The sequence below is a fragment of the Oryzias latipes genome, chromosome 6 (genome assembly GCF_002234675.1).
Source record: "Oryzias latipes chromosome 6, ASM223467v1".
NCBI classification, from domain to species: domain Eukaryota; kingdom Metazoa; phylum Chordata; class Actinopteri; order Beloniformes; family Adrianichthyidae; genus Oryzias; species Oryzias latipes.
The window spans coordinates 23,327,602-23,350,847 of NC_019864.2; the positions used below are offsets into that span (position 1 = coordinate 23,327,602).

At 41.4% G+C, this 23,246-nt stretch overlaps 1 protein-coding gene across 1 annotated transcript; it reads right to left on the bottom strand.

Moving 5' to 3' along the window:
• Positions 1-716: 716 nt before the first annotated feature.
• LOC101160808 (serine/threonine-protein kinase SAPK3) lies at positions 717-22,830 on the bottom strand. Its single transcript, XM_004070107.4, has 5 exons — positions 22,612-22,830; positions 19,199-19,519; positions 18,212-18,606; positions 6,238-6,379; positions 717-3,834 (listed from the first exon to the last, which is right to left on the bottom strand). The coding sequence occupies exons 2-5, from the start codon at positions 19,432-19,434 to the stop codon at positions 2,874-2,876; spliced, it is 1,734 nt and encodes a 577-aa protein (XP_004070155.1). The 5' UTR covers positions 19,435-19,519; positions 22,612-22,830; the 3' UTR covers positions 717-2,873.
• Between the last annotated feature and the right edge of the window lie 416 nt (positions 22,831-23,246).

The window sequence follows — 23,246 nt, forward strand, 5'->3', positions numbered from 1 at the left end:
CAGACCCATGTACAGGATCCTATCTTGAGTTTATATCTGACATGTTAGATCCACTTTGCTCCTTTTTTTGTTCTGATTTTGACGCAATGTAAATGCAAAACTCGCTTTTGCTATTCTCAGTGGAATATATCCTTACATAAAAAAAGTTTTTTTTTTTTTAAAGTTTTCTTCAGGAATGTTTGAAATCGTTAAAGACCCACTCAGATTGAAATTGTGTTTTTTACATTGATTTTTTTTCTAATAGAGGACTTATATTAAGAAAATTAAGCTTAAAATTGAATTTCAGATTACTTCATTGTTCAAATTATTGTGAATCGGGAGCAGACAAAAAAATGCTGTTGGAATAAGATCTTCTTTGGGACGTAGAAACACGCTTCCCCAATAGTCCTGCCCACAACTCGGAGATGAATTGCTGATGAACTCCTGCTGTTCTGCAGAAACTATATCCTAGAAAACGACAGGTTTTTGGAATTTGGCTAAAAACAGCAACATCATAACTAAAAGGTAGATCAATGGTCTTGAAAATAGATCAAAAAGGGATTGGAGTAGGACTTTAAACAAAAGCGAGGTTGTAAAAAGAGTAGCTCCGTTTATTAATAGACTTTCTGTTGAAGGAATCAGCAGCACGTTTTGCATCACATCTGCTTTTGATTAGCAGATTAGGAATGAATGTTCTTAACCTTTTTGAGAAAAGTAAACACTCTGCAGACACACGGTTGGTTGAGTTTATCCATTTTAATAAATAATTACAGAAAAATAGGTTCCTCGAAAGGCGTGGTCCTAGTTTAAATGCGGGTCAGCAGACAGTGAGGGGGGACGAGCTACAACCACACAGGAACTCATTCTTTTATTTCTCTTTTGCTCATAATATAAGCTCCAGGCGGATGATCCACGCGTCATAACCAGATTTGACGCCACAGCCTGTCCCGATTTAAGCAGGTTGCCACCCACTGTGCAGACTGGTCCTTCTGTTACTTTACAAAAGGAAAACAGAGCTAATGTTTGGAGAAAAAACAAGGATACTTCATGAGGGAGACTGCTGGCTACAGTTAATACTGTGCTGTTCATCACACAAGAGCAACAACTGTTCCATCAGAACACGTGCATGTATACTGCCACAAACTACATGCAACATTGCACATCTGGTCTGAGAATCAATATCTTAACAGTGTTATAAAAGAACAAGACTCGAGATCCTCACACCTCAAAATAGAAACAGCTATGGTCAGATATGAAATGTTTGTACTGAAAACAGACTGTGGGAGGCCCGCATCCCAGTTATTGACCCCATCAACCATTAAATTAAGAGCCGTCAGAGCATACTTGATTCATGGCTGTGAAATGTACAGCAATATCAGAGCTTACATCATAAAAACATTTATTTTTAAGAGCTAGCTTCTATTAAAAGCTTTCAAACCAGTGACGAGCAAGTTGTGCAAAAGAAGAACAAGTGCTACCCTGCAGCTGCACATAAAACAGTCTTAAATAAGATCTTCACACCTATTAAAGTGTTTGCATTTGCAACACACAGGACTGACGTTTAGATCAACACTAAAATGACCACAAAAAAGAAGTCTCAATAAAAAATTAGGATGAAAAGTTTGGTGGAAAAGGTGTGGAAAGTTACGTTGACACCGTGCATATGATGCGCTCAACGTGCATTCGTGAGTGCTCATGATGAAACGCATGCTTAGCCCATGGAGTTCACACTGCAGGAGCAGGGAGGGGCTTCTTCTTTTCTACCGCTTCCTAGCAGCTACAGTTGGAAGAGACGAAGCTGCAAAATGTCGAAGCTGCACAAATCTTGCTCCAGGCTTTTTCTTTCACAGCTTTATTCCGATTAATGACCGACTTGGTGACATAGAATTCTGGCAATTATTAATTTCTCTTCCATGATCAATTTTCAAACAATTGGCATTTCTGTGAATTAAGGAGTCGTCATTGATAATCTCTACCAAATCTGAGTCCCTGATTGGTTATAAAGTTTGGTTTCACTTTTAACACAAGTTCAATGGCTGCGCGTTTTGTTCGTGGAGCCCGAGAACGGTCGTAACAACTTGTGTAGCGACGCCCGAATGACAGTTTTAAACACAGAAGCCCGAAAAAGACTTCATCAGAATTGGTGGCTTGAGGCAGTGTGAACGTAGCTTTAGACAGCCTTTACAAACCAAGACTTATTTTGTAAGGATGCAAGCTCTCAAACCGCAGATCATCATCCAAGCTCAGGTGGTGATGATGATGATTTGAGGATGGACCAAATGGAGAAAAACCAAACGCAAACATTGTTTAAAAAAGCTTAGAGGAAGAATCTCTGCTGTGGTCACAAACTAAATGAAAGACAGATTCTGTCAGTTGCAGATGCAAAAACTTCAATTTAGTTGCATTAAAGTAATCCTAAAGCTGTTTCTGTTTCTGTTCTTCGTTCAGGGTCTAATATCAATGATTCTACACCCAAATACAAAAAGGACATTTCCGTTTATTTATATTAAGTTCTGTGTTTCACTGAATAAATATATCGGAACATATTTTCTAACAGGCACCTTCAAAAACAAACAGAATTAGCTTATTCCAAAACCACTTCTTGCAGTCGTCGTCCTCTTGTTACTGAGCTTCCAGGCTCCGGATGGGAAACCGCGTCTGTTCGGGTCGCTCCTGTACACAGCAGCAAATGGTTGACCTTCAGGTGAGTGTGACCGCTGTGCAGCACGCCATCTTCCACCACAGCAGAGTTTCTTCATGAGCACTGAGTGTTTGTGCGAATGAAGCTGAAGTGGTCCCCCCCCTCGCCCAGAGGCACTTGCTCATCCCTGCGTTTGGCCTGGCAGCTCCCCGGCCTCCATAGAGCGTGCAGCACAGCAGGCAGCGCTCGCCGCTCAAAGCACATGGCAGCAGTTGTACTGCGCTAGCGGCAGGATCTTGGGCTTGTTGTGTGTGGGTATGTTGAAGGCCAGGGCTTTCTCGCACAGAGGGAACTGGAAGAGTCTTTCACGCAGCTTGACGCTGTGCCGTTTGCCGTGGTCCGCCCTCAAGGCGGACTCATCCCGCGTGTCCAGCACACTCTGCGACTGGGATCTCTCCTTTAGGAGGTCATCTTGCATACATCCGCCCGATTTGCCGTGCGTTCCATCCGGACTGGCCGAGGACGCAGGGAGGCAGGAGTGGCAGGATGCGGAGTGTGGGAGAGCGTGAAAAGATTTGTTGGTGTTGTTGTTGGGCTCTTCATCCTGCCCCTCCTCTTCAGCAGAGATGTATGGCTGACTTTGACAGCACGACACGGCAAAGCTGCGCAGGGACGAAGGCGGGGCTTCGGGAGTCTGACTGAGCGACTCCTCCCCCTGACTGACAGGTTGATCGGAAATCACACATCCGCTGTCTTCATTTGTGTTTTCCAACCGTAGCTTCTCCTCCTCCTTAACTTGTTCATTGCCTGCTAGTTCCACCGTCTCCTCAGCTTCTCCTTTCACCAGACTCTCTTTTTCCTCCTCTTCCTCCTCCTCCTCTTCCTCCTCCTCCTCCTCACAGATCAACTGAAGGGCTGGGAGTGTCTTGCTAACAGGAGGCTCCTCGGCTGGTGGAGGTCGGAGGCTGAAGCTGAGGCTGGGCTGCCACGGTCCCGGGAAAGCCTGCCGAGTCGAGGGCTTGGCAGCGAGGAGGTCCCCACACTCAGGAGCTCCGGGGCAGGGGGAGCCAGGTGAGAGGGCCCCGGAAAGCCAGTGTGGCGGGGGCTCTGGACTGAGGAGATTGTTATCTAGACCCTCCAGCCACTGATGACCCTCGATCTCTTCAAGTGAAGCTCGGCGAGAGGGATCCCTCTGCAGCATCCTGGAGATCAGACTGACAGGAAAAGGGTTTATTGGTTGGTAAATGGTGATTCAACACAGCACAGAGATTTTTGACACCAAAAATGACCCAGTTTGGATCAGATTTAGGCCATTCATAGACCTGAATGTCCAGGAGCATGTTTTTGTCTCTTCCCAAGCGTGCGTGCATGGTCATGTGAATCAAAGCAAAGTCATGAGGAGTGCGGGTGAGATGTTCCAGGATAACGCGCCCTTTGACTGAGGGCAGTTACTTCTTTAAAGCTCAGCTGACTTGAAAAGAAAACAAAGGTGTGAAGATGTTTATTGATGGTAGAAATGGGGTATGTGTACGCAGCTTTTTATCCTCTTCAAAGCCTAAAGCGCTCACAGTCCTATTCCCATACACACTCATGCACTAATGGCAGCACAGCTACCGTAGCCAAGAACATATAGGTGGACAGAGTAGGAATCGATTGTGTGACCTTATAATAAGAGGTGGACCGCTCTACCCCTGTGTTACTATTTCCCTGCATCACAGTCATGTAAAAAGGAACTTCAAGGGGACCAATCACCGCAGAGCAGATCCGCGGTGATTGGTCCTGAAAATGCTTCTTGCATCAGTTTTGATAAATTTCTATTAATCCAGAATATGTAAAGTTTTTTAAACATAATTTTTACCTGAACTGACAACTAAAAAAATGTATTCATGTTTTTATTTTTTTTTATTTTAAATACTGCAGGCTGAAACCCAATTCTGATTTTTTTCCCCTATGCGACCTGTATCTGATCTTTTCATGACAGTCTAATGACACAGATCCGATCTTTTCAAATGCGACCCAGGCCACTTGGGTATGTGGTCCTAAATCCGATACGTATCCAAATATTTTGAAATGCGACCTCTGTCTGAAAGGCCAGGCCACATGAATCCGACCCGTACGTCATCGATACGCTACAAAGGTCATAATTCTGTGTTGAAGTAGGCGGGAACGAGAACATAAACATCAACCATGGCGGACGATGCTGCTGAGACCAGTCAGTGGAAGGGAAGCAAGGTCACCGATTTCATATATATTTGGGGTGACAGCTCTATTCAGGCCAAACTCGAGGGCTCTTATCGCAACCGGGCGGTTTTTGAAAACATTTCCAGCGAAATGGCCGAGCGTGGTACTGAACCTTCCCCGTGGTGACTTCTTTTTCCTTTCCGACCGTGGTCAGAAGCGCGGGGGAGACCTTCTCCAGGCCGAAGGCGGATCGTCCTTCAGGGTTCACTTTCACACCAGATTCTCCAGAGCGGGTTAATAAAGAGTCAATAGCATTTATTCTAGGGGAAGCCTTCGTCTGTACCCACTGTGGGTACAGACGATCCCGGCTCCAATGCCTTCTTAAAATGAGAAGATTGTTATTGTGCTGGCTCCTTCGTGAAAATGAATGTAATAACGCAAAAAGAGCTCCGCTGTTGACAACACTGTTGTTGACATCCATTGTTAACGTTAGCTACTTCCGCAAACAACGAGTTCACCGTTGAGTACTCTTCTGCGCATGCGGGTCACTTCTGGGTCATTTCACGGTCACACAGGAGATCACAAAAGTTCACATTTAATTGGAAATGTGACGAGCCTTGCAAAAAAATCCAATTTTTTCAAAAAAATCGGAATTGAGCATTAAGCCCTGCAGTGTGAACGTAGCCTCAGAGCATTAATCTGCTTTCCCATTTTATTTGACGTCAAACTGTGATTCTTTCTCCATTCAGTCCTGGCGCCTGAGTCAACAGAAGGCTAATGAAAGCTCATTTAAAGTGAAGAGTCCGTGCTGTTCTTTGCGTAAGTTTACCGTGTGAGCGGAGGAGTTTGGACTTGAGGTGTGAAGAGTAACGGTTAACTGAGAAGATGGACGAGGTCCTGAGAGTCTGGTTTTGTACACTGATGTAACCCCTTCAAACCCGACGCCTTCTTCAAAGTTAAACAAACACTCTGTCAGACACTCGCCTGCTGGTCACAGCTAATAAGCAAATTTTGAGTTTTATTTTTCAACCTTTAAAAAAGAAAAGAAAAAAAAGATGCTTGTGGATTTGCATTGATTTAAATGAAGACTTGCATTTTCAAACAGTGATAAACCCCTTCAAATCAATGAAGATTTCTCTCTTTTAGTAGTAAAACTACCAAAACTTCAAAGGTCCAACAAAATCAATTTAAAAATATTCATCACAAAACCCTATTTTTGCTTATTTAATGAGTTTTAGGTAGTAAATTAAACAAACCCCATATGGGTTTTAGGTGAGAAATTATTATTTCTGACATCAAAAACTAAGAAACAGATTTTGCTCTACATAACAATAGCATTTTCTTAAAAGGAGATTAACATCTACACTTTTGATTCATTTTACGGAGAGATCCATTTGAAAACCTGCCTTCTTGAACAATTGTGGTTTGGTACTCACTCTCTGCAGTTGGCAGAAATGTGTTCTGGGACGGAGTAGCGACAGTCCAGGATCATGACCAGAGTCTCACTGTCGTTGGTTTCCTGGAAGGGAGGGACTCCACACACCAGCATGTACAGGATGACCCCCAGCGACCAGATATCTGGAACACACACAAAAGAACACACAAAAAACTCAGTCCTCAGCCCTCCTGTCAGATTTGATGTAAATAGTTCAAAGTAAAGATCCTGTTTTCAGGTTAACGGGGAAAATAAATCTCAAGATCCCGTCGGAAGAAAGGTTTAAATAAGGAAATTTCAGTCAGACAACTCATGCAGTAAATAAGGTTTAATCCATATTTCTTTTAGTTTGGCAGAATATTTATTCCGTATTTCTTTTAGCGTGCCATAAGGCTCCGTTCAGAGCCATAAAACAAAGGTCTCCATAGAAAACTTTGGGTATTAAACTACCCCTAACGTAGCTCACAGGTGGAAGCCGGGGAGGGGGGTGAGGTGATGAACACAGAGCTTGCGGAAATGAAAGAAGAGGATTGGACCGCACACCTGGAACTTAAGTAAGACGCTTAACAAGCGAGTAGATTAGACTGAACCGCCCGCAGGGAGGAGTAACCAGGTAAACGCGCTGTTCGAGTTGCCTGCCAGAAATACTCCCAGGGTCGTTCACTAGTTGCGCTTATTTCCAGCTCTAACAACTTGATTTATTAATATTTTATTTTTATTTATTCATATAGCCCAATATTACAACAATAGTCGTCTCAATGGGCTACATACTGGTAATGGTATAATAAATATGAAATCATAAAGAACATGAAGGTAGTGGCTAAACTAAACTAAACAGACTAGGACAAAGTGGGCATTCTTGCCCTTAGACCCTTCTCAGTAAGGAAAAACTCCTAAAAAATAACGGATTTTGGAAGAAAAAAATAAAAAGAAGAAACCTCAGGGGTGTTCACATGAAGGGGGGATCCTCTCCCAGGATGGATTTATGTGAACATCAACCAGCAGTTTGAATGGGCTTGGCACTGTTGACCTCTGACACAACAAGGCACATGCTGACACTTCCCGTTCCCTCCCTTTCCTTCCCCCATGGTCCTCCTCCCCTGCTGTGAGAGGAGGTTCATGGGAACTGAGGACATGTGAGAATACAATGAAAACGGCCTTCAGCCACTGGGCTTCACGCAGCACTGAGCTATTTTGAGAGATCTTCCAGCTGTCGGAGTTATTCCCCAAACACTGGAAACAGGAACGGCAAACACTGTAGATCTACATCCATGAAGCCCCGTTGCTACTGATGAAAGACAACACCTTTCTGCTCTATTAACTACAATAACCCTGATGACATGTGAAAAAAAAAGTTACCATTTAAGCTTCACCATGTTTTTCAAATGTAATCATTATTCTTAGGTTGTTCCAGAGTTTCTCTAAAAAGCCTCCAGCGGATCCAAAACACTGCAGCAACAATTCAAATGAGAAATAACAATTGGAGACCATTTTTCACCAGTGATTGTTTCTCCTCATTTGCTGCCTTTTGAAACAGGAATATAAAATGGTTATAAATATGTAGCAGACATTGTCCACCTTCTCTCGAAGAGCCCATGTTTTCCCATACAGACCAACTGGTCTCAGTATGAAGGATTCCCAGTTATTCCTAGAATTACCAACACTAGAATGGGACACAGTGCCTTAAGCCATCACCTCTTTTCGAGAAGTAACAACATATTCATCACAAAACAACATAATCCCTCCTTTGAAGAGTGGGACAGTTTTTGATCAGGTTTGAGATCTAGGTTGGTCTGGGCGACCCTGGGAAATGCTGTTAGTTATGCCAAGAGGACCTTGCTGCAGACGTCAACATCTAGAACCAGATATTGCTTACAAAAAACTCTATTTTAACTGGTGGTCCCAACAGTTACAGTTTTCCACATTTTAAGCTTCAATTTAAGTTTTTTTTCTATGATTCTCAAGACTTTAGGGTTACGGTAAGTCGCGTCATTTCCTCTTCCAGTTAATGATGACAGCAGCCGGGTCCCTCTCAGTTATTCCGTTTAGAAATGTAGGTCGCTGAGGGTCATTCTGGGATGTTTTTATTCACCTTCGCACTACTGGTTACTACAGATGGTCAGCCTTACAGTCTTGTTTTTCCACAAGTTTTTTTTTTCCCTTCTAGAGGAAATAGTTTCTACATGGATTGAGCCAAAATTACAGCCGAGTGGGATATCACACCAAAAACCCCTCAATTTAATTGGCTGGTTGCCTGCAGACTATTATTTTGAACTAGAATCCACTTTACTGTGTGCAAGAAACCTGGTTGCTTCTTACTTTAGCATGTAACCTAAGCTGCTGATAAACTGATCAAGAAGTGCACAGTCAGCAGGATTTCCATCTGAGTCCGTCAAACTGTTTTTCTCATTTTCCACCAGCATCACACAGGGCAGGTTGGTTTTGCACCGCAAAAACAAGTCCCTTAGAAAAATTTGCACAGTCTCATTTCTTTTAAATAATCAAAAAAATAATTACCCTGCCATTGGGGCACGAAAATTGGTCCTACCAAAATGTCTTGTTTTAAGAAAAAGATTCTAGTCGCTAAAACATGTTTTCTCAAACTAAGATTATTGTACCATTAAAAAACCTTTCTGATAAGATTTTTTTTTCTGCAAGACAGAAAATAAGACTTTTTTTTTTCTTGAAACAAGGTCTTTTTATTTTCTTAAGATCCAGTCTCTTCTGTCCCAGATAGAAACCTGACGGGCTAAAGCATCTGCCAAAACAGATGTGACTGTCGAAGGTGCTTACCAAAAAGGAGCCAGCGGTTTAAAGAAACCACTGACTGTGCATAACACTCTTGATGTTTCAGAAAACCTCAACCTTTCCTGGAAGTGTGTTACAACATTTAAGGTAACTGAATAAAGGATCCTGCATTTGGATAATTCGCTGTGAATCTGGGTTTTCAAAGTCTCTACGCACGAATTCAATGTTATCTTTATATTATTTCAAATACACCTGGGGGTCATCACTTAAAGACTTGAGGGAAATGATGTGAAACAGTTATTTACAGAAAATACTCTCCCTAAACTCGTATCTATGAAGTGTAGCTGAAAGCAGTGTGAGTGACAAGCTATAAAAAGAAAAGTTTTGAAGGAAAAGCAAAAAGCGTTTTGTCTTTTGGACATGAAGGCATCATGAAACTCATTAGAATTAATAGTTTAGGTTACACAAAAGTATTTTAATAGTACTAATATAATGTTTTCTTCTTAGAAATACGATTGGAGGCAGTGTTTCACTGGCTTTCTGTCAGCTCCTCTTCTACCAGAGACTTGCACTTGTTCAAAATCTGAGTGACAAAACATACAGCTATTGTCCTACATAGGAGTGATGAGGGTCCAAACAAGAACCCTCAGTTCTCACCAAGCGCACACTGCGTGTCATGTCATCAGCTCTAGATTATGCAACAGGGAGGAGACGTTTCCCTCACACTGGGGAATGTCACACATTCTCACCACACATTAGCGTCCCGCTAAGGACGGAGATTAACCCAAGATATGCGAGCGCACAGACACCAACAGAACCTATACACTGGTTATAGATGGGTGGATTCAAATGTCAAATGAGGCCTCGGTGTAAATGCTTTGGCTTAGAGTCAAGCAGTGATGCAAACAGAGTGAGCGGCGGTGGTTGCATGGCTTCTGTCAGAGGCCACTTCCTTTGCAGTGCACATTTCAAGAACAAGTGCATCATGGATGAACAGAGCTGGCTTTGTTACAAGACGTCCTCCGAGTTCAGACAAAATATGCAGCCTTTTGCCCACATTTGGAAAGCCAGCACCGTCACCCGGCCATGGCTGGCTGGCCTCTCATTTTCCATGCACAATCAGGTCATCAGTCGCTGATTATTACACTCAATCATTTGAAGTGAGTTCATTATAAAAACAGACTGATTAATCTTGAATCTAATCATTCTGATACCAGATCTGTTTGTTCTGATGAGGCTGGAAAAAAGACTTAGTTCATTACTGGAGATTTTCTTTTATATGACAATTTCCATTTTTACCATTTTAGGCCAATTTTCCCAAAGACAAAGTTCCAAAAAAAGTATTTTCTGTGTAGTTTGATGATTTTAGAGACTTTGAGGAGCTGTTCAAACTGTAAACGGATTCATAATCATTCTTCCCCACTTTGATAGCCTCTCTAGACCATCACCGGAATGCAGAAAGCAGAGAAAAAGGAAACCAATTTGGTCAGTAAGAACTTTTTTTCTGAAATAAAAATCGTTGCATCTCATTTCCACATTGCGAAATAGCCTTTTTGAGAATAATTAGTTGCTGTTTGGTTATTAGAAGATGTTTGATACAGTAGAAGACTGAATCACCACCAGCTCTGTGGAGGTTTTTTTATTGGCTTCAAAGAAATTGAAACTGCTGTTGACAAGATTTTGTGAAGACAGGGGGGAAATACTTACTTAAAATTGCATTTCTTTTAAATACTTATATATACTACATATAATACTTATATATATATATATGGCGATTGTGGCCACAAGAAGTTAAGTCATTTGGAGGAAAATTTAGGTGAGGTTGCAAATTATGAACAGTGAGATGGATTTATAATATCTTTCCTGTCCAGCCTTGGATAGAATGGTCAGGGAAAGCTGATAAGATTTACAACTTAATTTTGGTTTGGTTTTTCATATATGTGATTTTTATCAGGAGGGAACCGCGGGCTGGAGCGAAGCATAGCATCTGGAAATCCCGCAGCTTTAACAGCTTCTCAGTTGGAGAAAGTTTTGCCAGAAGCAAGCAGCAACCAGACAGAAAGACAGTAGGAAAATTGACACATAGGTGATATGAACAACAACAAAAATCTCCACACATCCTATTTACCCACAAGACTTTCCAACTTTTCAAGCATGCTTCTTCAAATTGCTATTTTAGATTTTTTTTTTTCCTGTTCGTAAATCACGTCACACATCAATTATTACGTCCTCCAAATACTCAACTTGTATGTTAGACCCAATTCCCACCAGACGTTTTAAAGAAATCTTTCCCCTAATTGATGATTCCATATTAACGATAATAAATACCTCTCTGGAAACATGTTATGTGCCACAGTCTTTTAGATATGCAGTTGTCAAACCTCTTCTGAAAAAGCCCAGTTTGGATCCTAGCAACTTGGACAACTATGGATCGATATCAAACCTCCCCTTTATTTCTAAAATCCTAGAAAGAGTTGTAGTTAAGCAGTTTTACTGCCACCTACAGGACAACAGCCACTTTGAAGACTTTCAGTCGGGGTTTAGACCTCACGACAGCACCGAAACTGCACTAGTTAGAGTCTCTAATGACTTATTACTGGCCTCAGAAAAGGGAATACTTTATATCTATCGACCACAGTAGTTTACTCCAAAGGTTAGAGCATGACATAGGGATCAGAGGATCTGCCCTCCAGTGGTTTGAATCCTATTTATCCGACAGGTACCAGTTTGTTAATGTAAATGGACAGTCCTCTCATTGCACTCGAGTTAGCTACGGAGTCCCACAGGGCTCAGTTTTAGGACCCCTCCTGTTTATGCTTTATATGCTACCCCTACGATTTAATTTTCATTGTTATGCTGACGATACACAGTTGTATTTATCCATGAAACCTGACCATAATGACAATATAGAAAACTGAATGCCTGCATCAGAGACATCAAGACCTGGATGACAATTAATTACCTCCTCTTGAACCCAGAAAAAACTGAGGTCATTATACTTGGTCCTAAAAACCTCAGAGATGCTCTGTCTGATCGGATAGTCTCCCTGGATGGCATAAGTATAGCCCCCAATTCCACAGTTTGAAACCTTGGGGGTTTATTTGACCAGGATTTATCATTTAAGGCTCACATATCTCAGGTGTGTAGAACTGCCTTTTTTCACCTGCGGAATATTGCTAAGATCAGAAATATACTTTCTAAGAGTGATTCTGAAAAACTCATCCATGCATTTGCTACGTCGAGGCTGGATTAATGTAACTCTTTGTTAGCAGCGTGTCCTAAGAGTTCCTTAAAAATTCTCCAGCTTGTTCAGAACGCAGCAGCTAGATTGTCAGCAGGAACTAACAGAAGCGATCACATTACTCCTGTGTTGGTTTCGCTCCATTGGCTCCCAGTTGATTCCAGAATCAAGTTCAAGATCCTCTTGTTAATCTATAAGGCCTTACATGGAATGGCCCCGTCCTACATTAAGGACCTCATAGTGCTTTACCAACCAAACAGAGCACTTTGTTCACAAAATGCAGGACTGCTTGTGGTTCCTAGAATTAGTAAAAGTACGGTTGGAGGTAGAGCGTTTAGCCACCAAGCCCCTGTTTTATGGAATAAGCTCCCAGCTCATGTAAGAGAGGCCGACTCAGTTTCTACATTCAAAGTTAGACTGAAAACTCTTTGGACAGGCTTATTGTCAGACTAGTTAGTATTCAGAGATTATTTAACTTAATGTTAATATTTTTTCATTAAACTTAATAACAATAAATATTTGTTTTAAAAGGCTGCTAGAAGTTGAGGCTGGGGTAACTATGGTGCACTGGTGTTCTGTCCTCTTTTCTCATCTACTTCTCCCCTCCTTCTCTTCTCTATTTTTGATCATTATTCATCATTTAGTTCCCTCTGTTTTGTGCAGTGCGATTCATGTACTCTCCGTATTTCCCTCTCCCCTCCTGGGGAGTGGTAGTGCTTCCAGATTCCAGTTGGCTTATCCGTGCTCCTGTTCCTGACCGTGTACCTCGTCTCTGCTCTTGCTCCTACACCTGGCTGTGGATCCTGCCTACGGCTTGACTCCGCGCCCCCCGCCATCCCCCCAACTTTGGCTGGACGAAGCTCGTCTGCTGGACTTTAAATATGTAGTTGTAGTGTTAGATACTTTAATTCTTCTCTATGAGTTCTGTTAAATCGCCTGTCCGTCCTGGTGGAGGATCCCTCCTTCATGTGGGCACCCCTGAGGTTTCTTCGTTTTTTGCGGGATTTTTTAGGAGTTTTTCCTTACCGCGAAGGGGGGTCAAAGGGCAGGGATGTCCAGTTTGGCTTAGTCAGTTTGTTAGTTCAATTTAATATTTTCTTATTGAATTCTATGTATTCATGATCCTTTTGATTTTATGTTTAACTTTTTCAATTACCTATACGACAGCCCATTGAGACGACTGTTGTTGTGAATTTGGGCTATACAAATAAAACTGAATGAATTGAATGTTCACATCTTTTTGGTTTAAGTCTGCTCTCTAGTTCAGAAAAAGCCAGTGTGTTGTCATACTGAAGTAAATTGTACCAGAGTTCGTTTGGAAAACATTTTTTGAGGAAATGCACAAACACAGAACATCAGTTTGAAATATTCTATTGACTATTAACTGCAAACGGACTCAAATCCACTTAAAAGGCCTCCAGCCTTTTGTTTGGTTTTCCTCCAAAACGACGCTGGATCACACTGGATCCTCTCTGTCTCATTAATTCACTCATGGCTTATTTAAGTCACAATTGCCTTACATAATCTAAAAATAAAATTAGACAAACAGCCAGTTACATCAGAACAGCACAGTACATAATATGTGCCTCCAAATAAAGTAAATGACATTTGGAGCCTTGTGACAGGCAATTTGCTAAATTTTGTTATAGTCCATCAATACACTTTAAAATACGGAGACTGAACTTTCCCCGTTTGACCCGGAATTCAAAGCATTCTAGCGGATGCAGTTCTAGATCAACCCCACAGTAGTGTTTAAATTTCACTGCAAAAAGATTTGATTTGTTTGCTTTACTATTAGACTTCACTGAATGCTTTCCAGTGTGCTGGTCTTGGAAAAGCAAGTGCTGGTATAAACACGCCACAAGCCTTCAGGTTGATATGCAAACACTGAAAGTCATTCTGTCTGGAAAGTCTCTCCGGTTGTGCTGCTCTTCCTTGATCCAAAATAGGATGTTCATGGGGGCTTTCCATGTGCTGCTCCCAGCTGGGTAATGAGCAACCAGCAGCTTCCAGCATGGAGGGCAGAACAGAGTGGTGTATTGTGTGTGGTGGCACAAAGAGTAGATAAGGGCCATTTTCACACTAGCTTAGACATAACCCTGAGGAGCCGCATGTGCTGCCATTAGTCCTGCGTTGATGGGGAGGTTACAACACATGAGCAGAAAGAGGGGCTATGTCCATTTAAAATGGAATGAAAATGACACAAAAACAAGAAGGAAAAAAACGTACAATGGTAGAGAAGCAACTAAATCTGACTTAAATTGAGAGGTTTCTATAAGTTTGCTTTGGCTTAAGTAAAAGATATTTATCTAATAGAACACAACTGTCCAGAAACTTCTGTTCCAGTTACAGTCAAGCCCAAAATTGTCCACACCCTTGCCAAATCTTAAATTAAAAGCTGAATATATTTTTCCTGAGAAGACTTCTTGTGCATTCGTGGTACTTTGTAAGAGACCCGTCTTAAAGAAAGGGGTCAACATTTGCCTGGACATTGAATAATTTCAGGATTGATTGTATTTCACTGATGACCAATATGTTTTTACAGCCATTTGTCAACTACCATATCCTAAAACCGTAACTGTGGCCATTTCTATGCTTGTGTATGATGCAATCATTGTTTTTCTTCCCCTTTGTACATTACTTTTAGTATTGTCCTTCTCATTTCCTCATCCTCATGCTTGTTTCCAGTTTTTAGACTTCTCTTCTGTCTATATTACACAAAATTAACATCTTTTGTTACTTTGCTTTACTACAGACATATCTCTAGTTAGTTTATGAAAGCGAGTCCAATTTGCTTTTTTGTTTTTTGCAAACTGTTTCTTTGAATATAAATGGCTGGCTAATAAATAAGGATTCTCACCTTGCATGTATACTGCCCAGATGCAACATTAAATTAGTACAAATATATGTAATAGAATGTTGAGAAACAAAACTGAAAACTAATGAAAAAGGCCATTTACTCTTTGACTCAGTTTATAGGAAAATCTACGTATTGATCTCATCAAAGCAAAGTTGCATTTTAGACATCCATCCAGTACATAAGAGCTACGAAGAATTCAACAAAGTATCAAGGAAGAAAAGGTCAAAAAGAGCAGTTGTTTCAACTCTACCACACAGCAAGTTTTTGCTGTGCCAGCTTCGTCTTTCCATGACGAAGCAAATTTAACAAACCAAAAACAGACAAATACAATAAAGAGAAACTAAAATGTCAAACTCTGTTGGCTTCTCACTCCGTAGTGAAGCTGCTTCCATGTGAAGATGGAGATGGAGGGGAACCTAACCTCTAGACACATCTTAGATTTTGAACCAGAGACAATAAAGTTATTAGAAAATCAGGAAACTTTAACTTGTTGGGACTATTTCCATCATTTGTAAAAGAAGAAAAAAAATAAAAACAGCAAATCATCCCCAACGAAACACCCTAAAAGTAAAGATTACATGAACACTCAGCAGACCTTGAATCATTATTTTTAACATTATACAATTCAGAAAAAAAAAACTTTTTCCTGTTGCTTCGGTGTTTATAAAGGCTCTGAAATATTATAAAAAATCTAGTAATTTCTCTCACATTTTCAGAATTGTTCTACTGTTCTGTTTGTAAGTGGTACAACACAGCAAAGTTATTTAAACCTCGAATGTATCGGAGGCCGTGGGTTCACACCTGCAGTGTGAAGCAGTCGGGCACGCTTACAATAATCTCTCAGAGCAGAAGTTCCTCCTTCAGAACGACACACGCGACCAAATTGGCTCTTTATTTCTTTGCGTCTTGACATTTTCTCAAAGTATTATTGCCAACCTCTGTGTGATGGACTGTCGGATGTCTTTAGGCGCACAAGCAGAAACTTCAGTTTGTGACCTTTTCCTTTCAAGACATTACCACACATTACCACAATACAGCAGGTTGGTGTACACAATTGCAGGCTACACTAATGACAAAGGCAAACAAATGATACTAGAATGTGGAACTTTTTCTTGAAATACAACCCTAACCAAACTGGTTGCTGCGAGATGTTATATAACTGCAGGCACTGTTTATCTTCAAAGGCTGGAGGCCTTGTGGACATTTCTGTCTCTTCAACATCACATGCTGATCATCAAGCATACACACAAAGCAGAGCACACAGTGCGAAGGAAACAGTGAATTAAACATCAGGCTGTTTATGAGAGCCAGAAATATCAAAGAGACACACAGAGCAGCCCGTGTTTGTGCGTCTGTGTGTGTGTGCGTGTGTTCAGGTTTATGAGTCATCTCTAAGCCGAGATCACCGAGGGACATCTCTTTCTGTGTGCAGCTCAGGATTACACACTCATCCATAAATACATACATGTGCATATGTGTGGGGACGACCGACAGAGCCGCAGACTTCTATCCTAATGATGACAGAAGGATATCAACACTCCGAGTCACGTTAGAGAAGGGCAGCTAATCTGCAGAACATGGAAAGGCATTATTGAGTAATTTAGGCTGACAGGATTCATATGAACATTTTTAGAAGCAGGAACATAAACTAGGAACTAATGAAACATGAGAAACATACTGACAGTTGTGCATGAAATGTCTTCATCAGTGCTTGCAATAAAGTGGAAAAAAAACAAAAACAAAATCCCAACTTTTGACCCGTTTTAAATCCATGTTAAATCCCAATGAAGTAACCATGCAGCATTAATACACACGTGTGGGAAAAGGGCACACACACTGCCATCATAAAAGATGCAGCACAGTATAGTTAGGTAGTTGAAACCACAAACCCCCGGTGGGCCCCCCAGCCATTATCAACGCATCTATCATATTACAGAAGAACAGAATGCATGCATCTGTCCGGCTCTCCTGAACACATTCTCTCTGCAATGTGAGCTGCGAGCATTCGGGTGTTAGGTTCCTCTGCAGAACGTGCCCAGTTGGCTCATGACTGTCGGGTCTGTTGGGACTGACCCAGATAGGCACAATAATCCTCAACAGATGCACAAATGCACTCAAAGCATGATCCATATGCAGCCACAATCAGATAGCAGCACCTAAACATGGAAGGTTGAACAAATGGGCCATGAAGAAGGGAGTGGCCGTGTGAACAGGAACCAGCCTTATGGTCACAAACTCTTATGTACATGTATGTAAAAGTGATTGTGGATTTGTAAGACAAAAACTCATCACATTTAAGAAACAAAAATACTTTAAACTACAATTAAAAGAAAAAATATGCAGCATTTAATTCCCTTAGAAGTGAAAATCCCGCTCTTGTCACTTTTTTGTGGGAATTTATAACTGGATAATTTGATTTATACACACTAAAAGCGAAACATTTACAACCCTGATTAGGGAACGGGACTTTACTGTATCCAGCCTCAGGCTACACTCCAAATGCATTCAGTGTTTTAGTCAGAAGCAGGGCTGCAATGCAGATGCAAGCTTGCAAAATATTTTTTACAAATAATTCCCAAAAACTTGTAGAAAATGGGAAGTCAGACCAAACGAAGAGTAAAAAGTATAATCTTTTCAATGTTTTGAATTTCTAACCATAACTTTAAAAGCACTATGATTTGATTTGTTTGCTTTACTATTAAACTATGATTGTCAAATTTGTTTTAATTAACTTTATAACCATTTAATCTTGTTCACATTTGTTTTTCTAGACATTCTAATAAACCAAAGTCCATCAAAAATACCATTTCCCCCCTGATCTGCTCATAGAGAATGGTCACTTTAGTTTGAAAAAAATAAAACATTAAAATATAACTTGATTTCAAAATATTCACTGTGGACGAAGAAAACTTCTTAAAATCAAATATTTTGAAAAAAACAAACAAACTCATAAACAAAGTCAGAGTAGATTGGTTGATGAGGAACAATCCAGGAACTTCAATGCAACACAGCAAAGTTCTTCTAAAACCATTGACCAAAATATAAATAAATGAATGTAAACGTGCATAAAGCGACCAGATGACAAATGTAATCCCATAAATACATGTCACTTTCTGTTCGACTTACCAACAGCTGGGGCGTCGTACTCTTCTCCCAACAGAATCTCCGGAGCAGAATACGCCAGCGACCCACAGCTGGTGGCCAACATGATGCCAGGCTTGAATAAGTTGCTAAACCCAAAGTCTGTCAGCTTCACGGTTCCCTGCTGGGGGAAGAACACCACATTCTCGGGCTTCAGGTCCCGATGCACCACGTGCAGCCGGTGGCAGTACGCCACGGCTTGGACGATCTGGGCGAAGTGACGCTTGGCGGTTCCCTCGGCCACGCCCCCGTCGTGACGGAGAATGTAGTCGTAGAGGTCACCCCCTTCTGCCAGCTCCATGACTAGGTAGAGTGTGGTGGGGGTGTCGATGACCTCGTGGAGCTGAACCACATTGGGATGCTGTACCAGCTTCATGCACCTGAATGCAAGACGATGACATTAAAAAGAATGTCTCAAATAATGTAAAGTAGTTGGTCATTTTGAACTAGATTCATTGACTGTATAAGAGAACTGGACTGAGTAACCATTTCTCCCTGTGTTCCAAACAGGAAGTACCTGCTGGCTCAAAGTAGCCAAAATCTATTGAGAAAAACAAATAAATGTGCGAGCATAACCCTTCTTTCCAAGTTACTTTTTTTTTTTACGTTATTGATCATCCTTATTTTTCATGTCATCTTTTCTGCAGTACAAATTACTCTCATTACAAACTGGCCAATCAGATAAAAGTAAGTGGTCTCACATCAAACGTTTGACAAATTTTGTGTAGTCCACTTTTAAGGGGTAGGGGTGTGGCCTTCCAACAAGCTTCTGATTGGCAAGAGTGCTTGGCATAGAAATGTTTACTCAGACAAGTCATTGCTTACTGACTTTTTCCAACATGGCAACATCTGTATGGCAACTTTCATTTGGTTGGAGCTGGAAGTAAATCCTTTCCTTTGGGTGACATCTCATCACTCGGTCCAGTTCTCATGTACAGTCAATGACTACATTCCAAGTTTCCAGGTCTTTACCTGACTTCCTGTAGGAGGTGGCTCGCCGCCAATACATCAAGTTTTGTCTTGTCAATGATCTTCACAGCCACCAGCTGTCCGGTGTTGACCTGACGTGCCAGTTTGACCACGGCAAAGTGGCCTCGGCCCAGCGTCCGACCCACGCGGTAGAGCCCACTGAGATCAGCGCGACCGGGACTGCTCCTCCGTTCCACTAAGCCATCCCCGGCTGAGCTAGAATCTCCAAGGGAGTCCATGTTTAAAATAAAAGTACCGAGTTGTTTCTTTTTTCCTCCTCAAAGTGACTTAGATGACAGAAGTTCCTCAGTCTCGAGTAGAGACCTGGCAGGGAAAAGAGGAGACAAACCAGAGACAGAGAAAAAATGTCAGAGGATAATTTTGGCTTAAACCCAAGGGGGGGAAAGCTTTAGACATGGTCAGCTGCTGCTGATGCCACAATTCTTTAAAGGCAGTGAGCCAAAAGTAGTCCAGAATTCCACTTCATTAAACACAGAAGTCAGAACATGTTTAGATTAAGAAGTGAAGACCAGATCACAGTGCAGCACAATGAAAGCAGCTGAGGCAGAAATATTCCGGGTTTCGTCTCTGTTGTTTTAAAAGCTGCATCTCAAATATCCCCATCAAGCACAAGCAGCGCACCGGATCGATACTGTAATAGTAAACCTTAATGTATGTTTGTGTGGAAGCACACTTGAACACGTGCTTGCATATCATCAGTTTTGTTCGGTGGTCCAAAGATGGCATTAGAGTCGATTATCTCATCATTTTTTCCTCCCCCAGCGTAGAAAGTTCAGCAGCCATCTCCATTACCACCTCTGAGCTTAGTCCTCTAGATGAGTTCATTCGCAGAGCTTTCCTTCTGTAAAAACTTAGGCAACCTTGCACCGCTTGGCTTTGCCCTTCGACCATTTACAGAAAGTTCATCTGCACTCAGACTTTTAGGTCGTTGCTTCGTGAAAGCGAAAGTAAAACAGTTTTCTCTTTGAGTTCAATCACAGTTTGCCTTATCATTTTAAATTTGAAAGCCAGAAAAACCAGTACTCTCTAGAGTTATCCCTAAATAAAAGTGGATAATTAAACCGTATAAATGAGCAAAACAAAGTAAAACAACACTCAAGTGAGATGGATTTTTACACAAACTAAGAAGTACCTTGAACATTGATGTCATCCAGAGAGCATAACTGTAACTCATTACTCACAGAATTAAGCCAGTTCTCCGGTACTTAAAGATTTGTTTGAAAATTGTGTTTTGGGTGTTTTTAGCATATTTATGTGGCTATTTTTTTTTATAGTGGAGAAATTTTTTAAAGAAGATTAAGCTTAATTTTGCAAATCTAAGCATTTTCATATTGTTTTCCTCGTCTGAGATGGCATCTGGCTCAAATATGTACGGCTCCAATATTGCTCGCCATTTTTCTTGCACCTGTGCTTTTTAGGTTGGGGTTGTGAGGGGCTTTAATGTAGCGGAGAGTGTGTTAACAGATGGATAACAGGAGTTGGGGCAGGGTTGCTTTGGGCCAACAAAGCTTTTACAATTTATCAAACGATGGTCGGAGCGGGATTTTAAAAAGGCAGCAAATGTGTGACATTAAGAATGGCGTCCATCATTTAAGTGTGCAGTTAATGTCAACTGAGCTGGATGTCTAATACAATCAACATCTTACTTATAAAACCTGAAATTATGCTTTGATCTTTCTTTGATGGCATTTTGCAGAGCTCAAAGTTTGCCTTTCCACTTCCTTTTTGCGGTTTAAAAGACTTGCAGCTGCAGCTTCTTCCTATTGATTTCTGTGAAATAACTGCTGTTGTTTGGCACGCCTTTGATAATGTTTCTCACACACACACACAAACATATTCAGCTGTTATTTTATGTCATGATGTTGCAGTTATGAGGTTGTTGCAAGTCAAAGCCTTTGCATTTGACTTATTGTCAGGATTGAAATCCTAACATTTTTGTTCTTAGCCAAAATCAAAAAGCCATCTCGTTTTCTAGAACATAGTTTCTGCAGAGCGGCAGTAGTCTATTAGAAATCCACCTCTGAGTTGTGGGCAGGGCTGTTGGCGCTGAGCAACCCCACCCCAACTCCTGTCATCCATCCATTAACACACATTCCAGCTAATTTACAGCCTCTCACAACCCCAACCTAACATTAGCAGGGAAACAAAAATGGCGATCAAGCCGAATATTTTTTGGGCCAGATGCCAGCTTGGACAAAGAAATCGAAGACGTACATTGATCTACTCTCTACAAAGCGATGCATCAGAAAGGAGCGCAGCAGGGAGCTTATGGCCCCGCCCATTGTAGTTTCTACATCACAAATAAGCTCTTTATCAAACGGCATTTTTCGTCTGCTTCTAATTTAGAAAAAAATAAAAATCTTATTATTAATATATGTCCATCATCATCACAAAAAGCCTCAAACACAATCCATGTCAGAGTGAGTCTTCAAAATGTTTAATTAGTGTCAATAAACTGCTTTTAAACTAGCCGTGGGGACATAATAACAGTGAGTTGGTGCTTTTGTATCTTTATGTAAAAGTCCTGGAGCTACAGACAATAAGATTTAAAAAAACAACTTTGTTTTCAAGTCTCTTGTTTTCAAGATAGTGTTGACCTAAGGCTTCATCTCTGCACCTGAGAAGCTCAGGCTTGAATATAATAGCTTTAAATCTTGTTTGGGCCTTTTTGATTAATTCTAACCAAGCTCTTTGGCAAAAAAGTTTTGCTACAGTATGCACTCTTGTTTTGAATCTCTCTGGTTTTGTATATAGAAACCTTGATTCTCATTGAAACTTGAACAAAAAATCATTTTATTACTCAATGATTTTCATTTGAAGGCATTTCTTTTACTTTACTTTTACTGTTGCACTTAAGAGTCTTTAACGTGCCATGTATCAAAATGATGTTTTAAGGTATAAAGAACGTTTGTGACACTAAATGCTCATGTTAACTAAGGATTTAACAATTAACATGAGAGCATTGCCTTTTCTTCAGTAAATCTGGATTTCCTGGCAGCCTAGGCATCTTTAAAGTTGATTTTTATTTTTTGTTTAGTCAATACTTACATCGTCATCACTTTTTCAGAGAGTCGTATAAATCAGAACATGACTGCAGCCTTTTCCAACACCAACAACCACATTTTCTGGGTCCACACTGACACAGGCCTCGTTGACTTAAACATCCACCAACAACATGTCCCGGACTGTTGTGCTTAGTTTATCGCATCATCCCAGCTGAGCTGGACCTCAGGCCAGCTCTTCTCATGGCCTCAACCGGAGTCCCAAGTTGGCCCATCCTGTCATCCTCGGGCAGCAGCCCGTAAACAAGCAGCAGACCCCTGTGCAGGACCGCCAAACCGCTGCGGGGCAGAGAGGCAGTTGTGACGACACGAACCACCGAGCAGCTAACTTACCGTGTTCGGACGAAAAATTCCCGTAACTGTTGTCCCCGTCATTCCGCTGGCCCCCGCTTGCTGAATTTAGGCTCGAACGGTACCGTGAAGACGCTCTGTATTAGCGAGCTCCGCGCGGACATACTTTCCTCCCGGGCAGCCGCTTCTCCACTTGGCTCCGACGAATGACCGCGTGCCTGTTCCGCGCAGGCTGAGAGGGGAGGGGAGAGGAATTAGAAAAAAAACCGTCGCGCGCGCGCGCGCACCTTCTGACGTCAATTCCATGGTGCGCGCGGCCGCTGCGCCAAAGGGAGAGACAGCAGCCAGCGGCGGCGCGCCTCTGGTTCACAGAGGGAGTGAGGAAAACAACTGAACGAAGTCTGAAAGAATTATGTAACTGACGCGTTTTTGTCCTTTTTTTGAGTCAACGCACAGGAATCCAGAACACTGCAGAAACACAAACTCAAGGACGGACTGTGTGTTCACCGAATGCTTCATTTTCTGGGAATTGTTTATTTTCACCTAAGGGTTTTTGTTTAATTTTATGATTTTATATATATATATATAAAAATTGGAAATAGAAGCTCCTTCATTAAGTGTATGGTGTCTGATCCAAAAGTGTAAAATCAGATGTTTTTGGAGTTCGTTTTTTTTCA

Coding starts and splice junctions, on each gene's coding strand:
- LOC101160808 (XM_004070107.4), bottom strand. CDS start 19,434: ATGGACTCCCTTGGAGATTCTAGCTCAGCCGGGGATGGCTTAGTGGAA. Junction 18,607..19,198: donor CACCTCCTACAGGAAGTCAG/GTAAAGACCTGG, acceptor TCTTGCATTCAG/GTGCATGAAGCTGGTACAGC. Junction 3,835..6,237: donor ATTTCTGCCAACTGCAGAGA/GTGAGTACCAAA, acceptor TTTTCCTGTCAG/TCTGATCTCCAGGATGCTGC.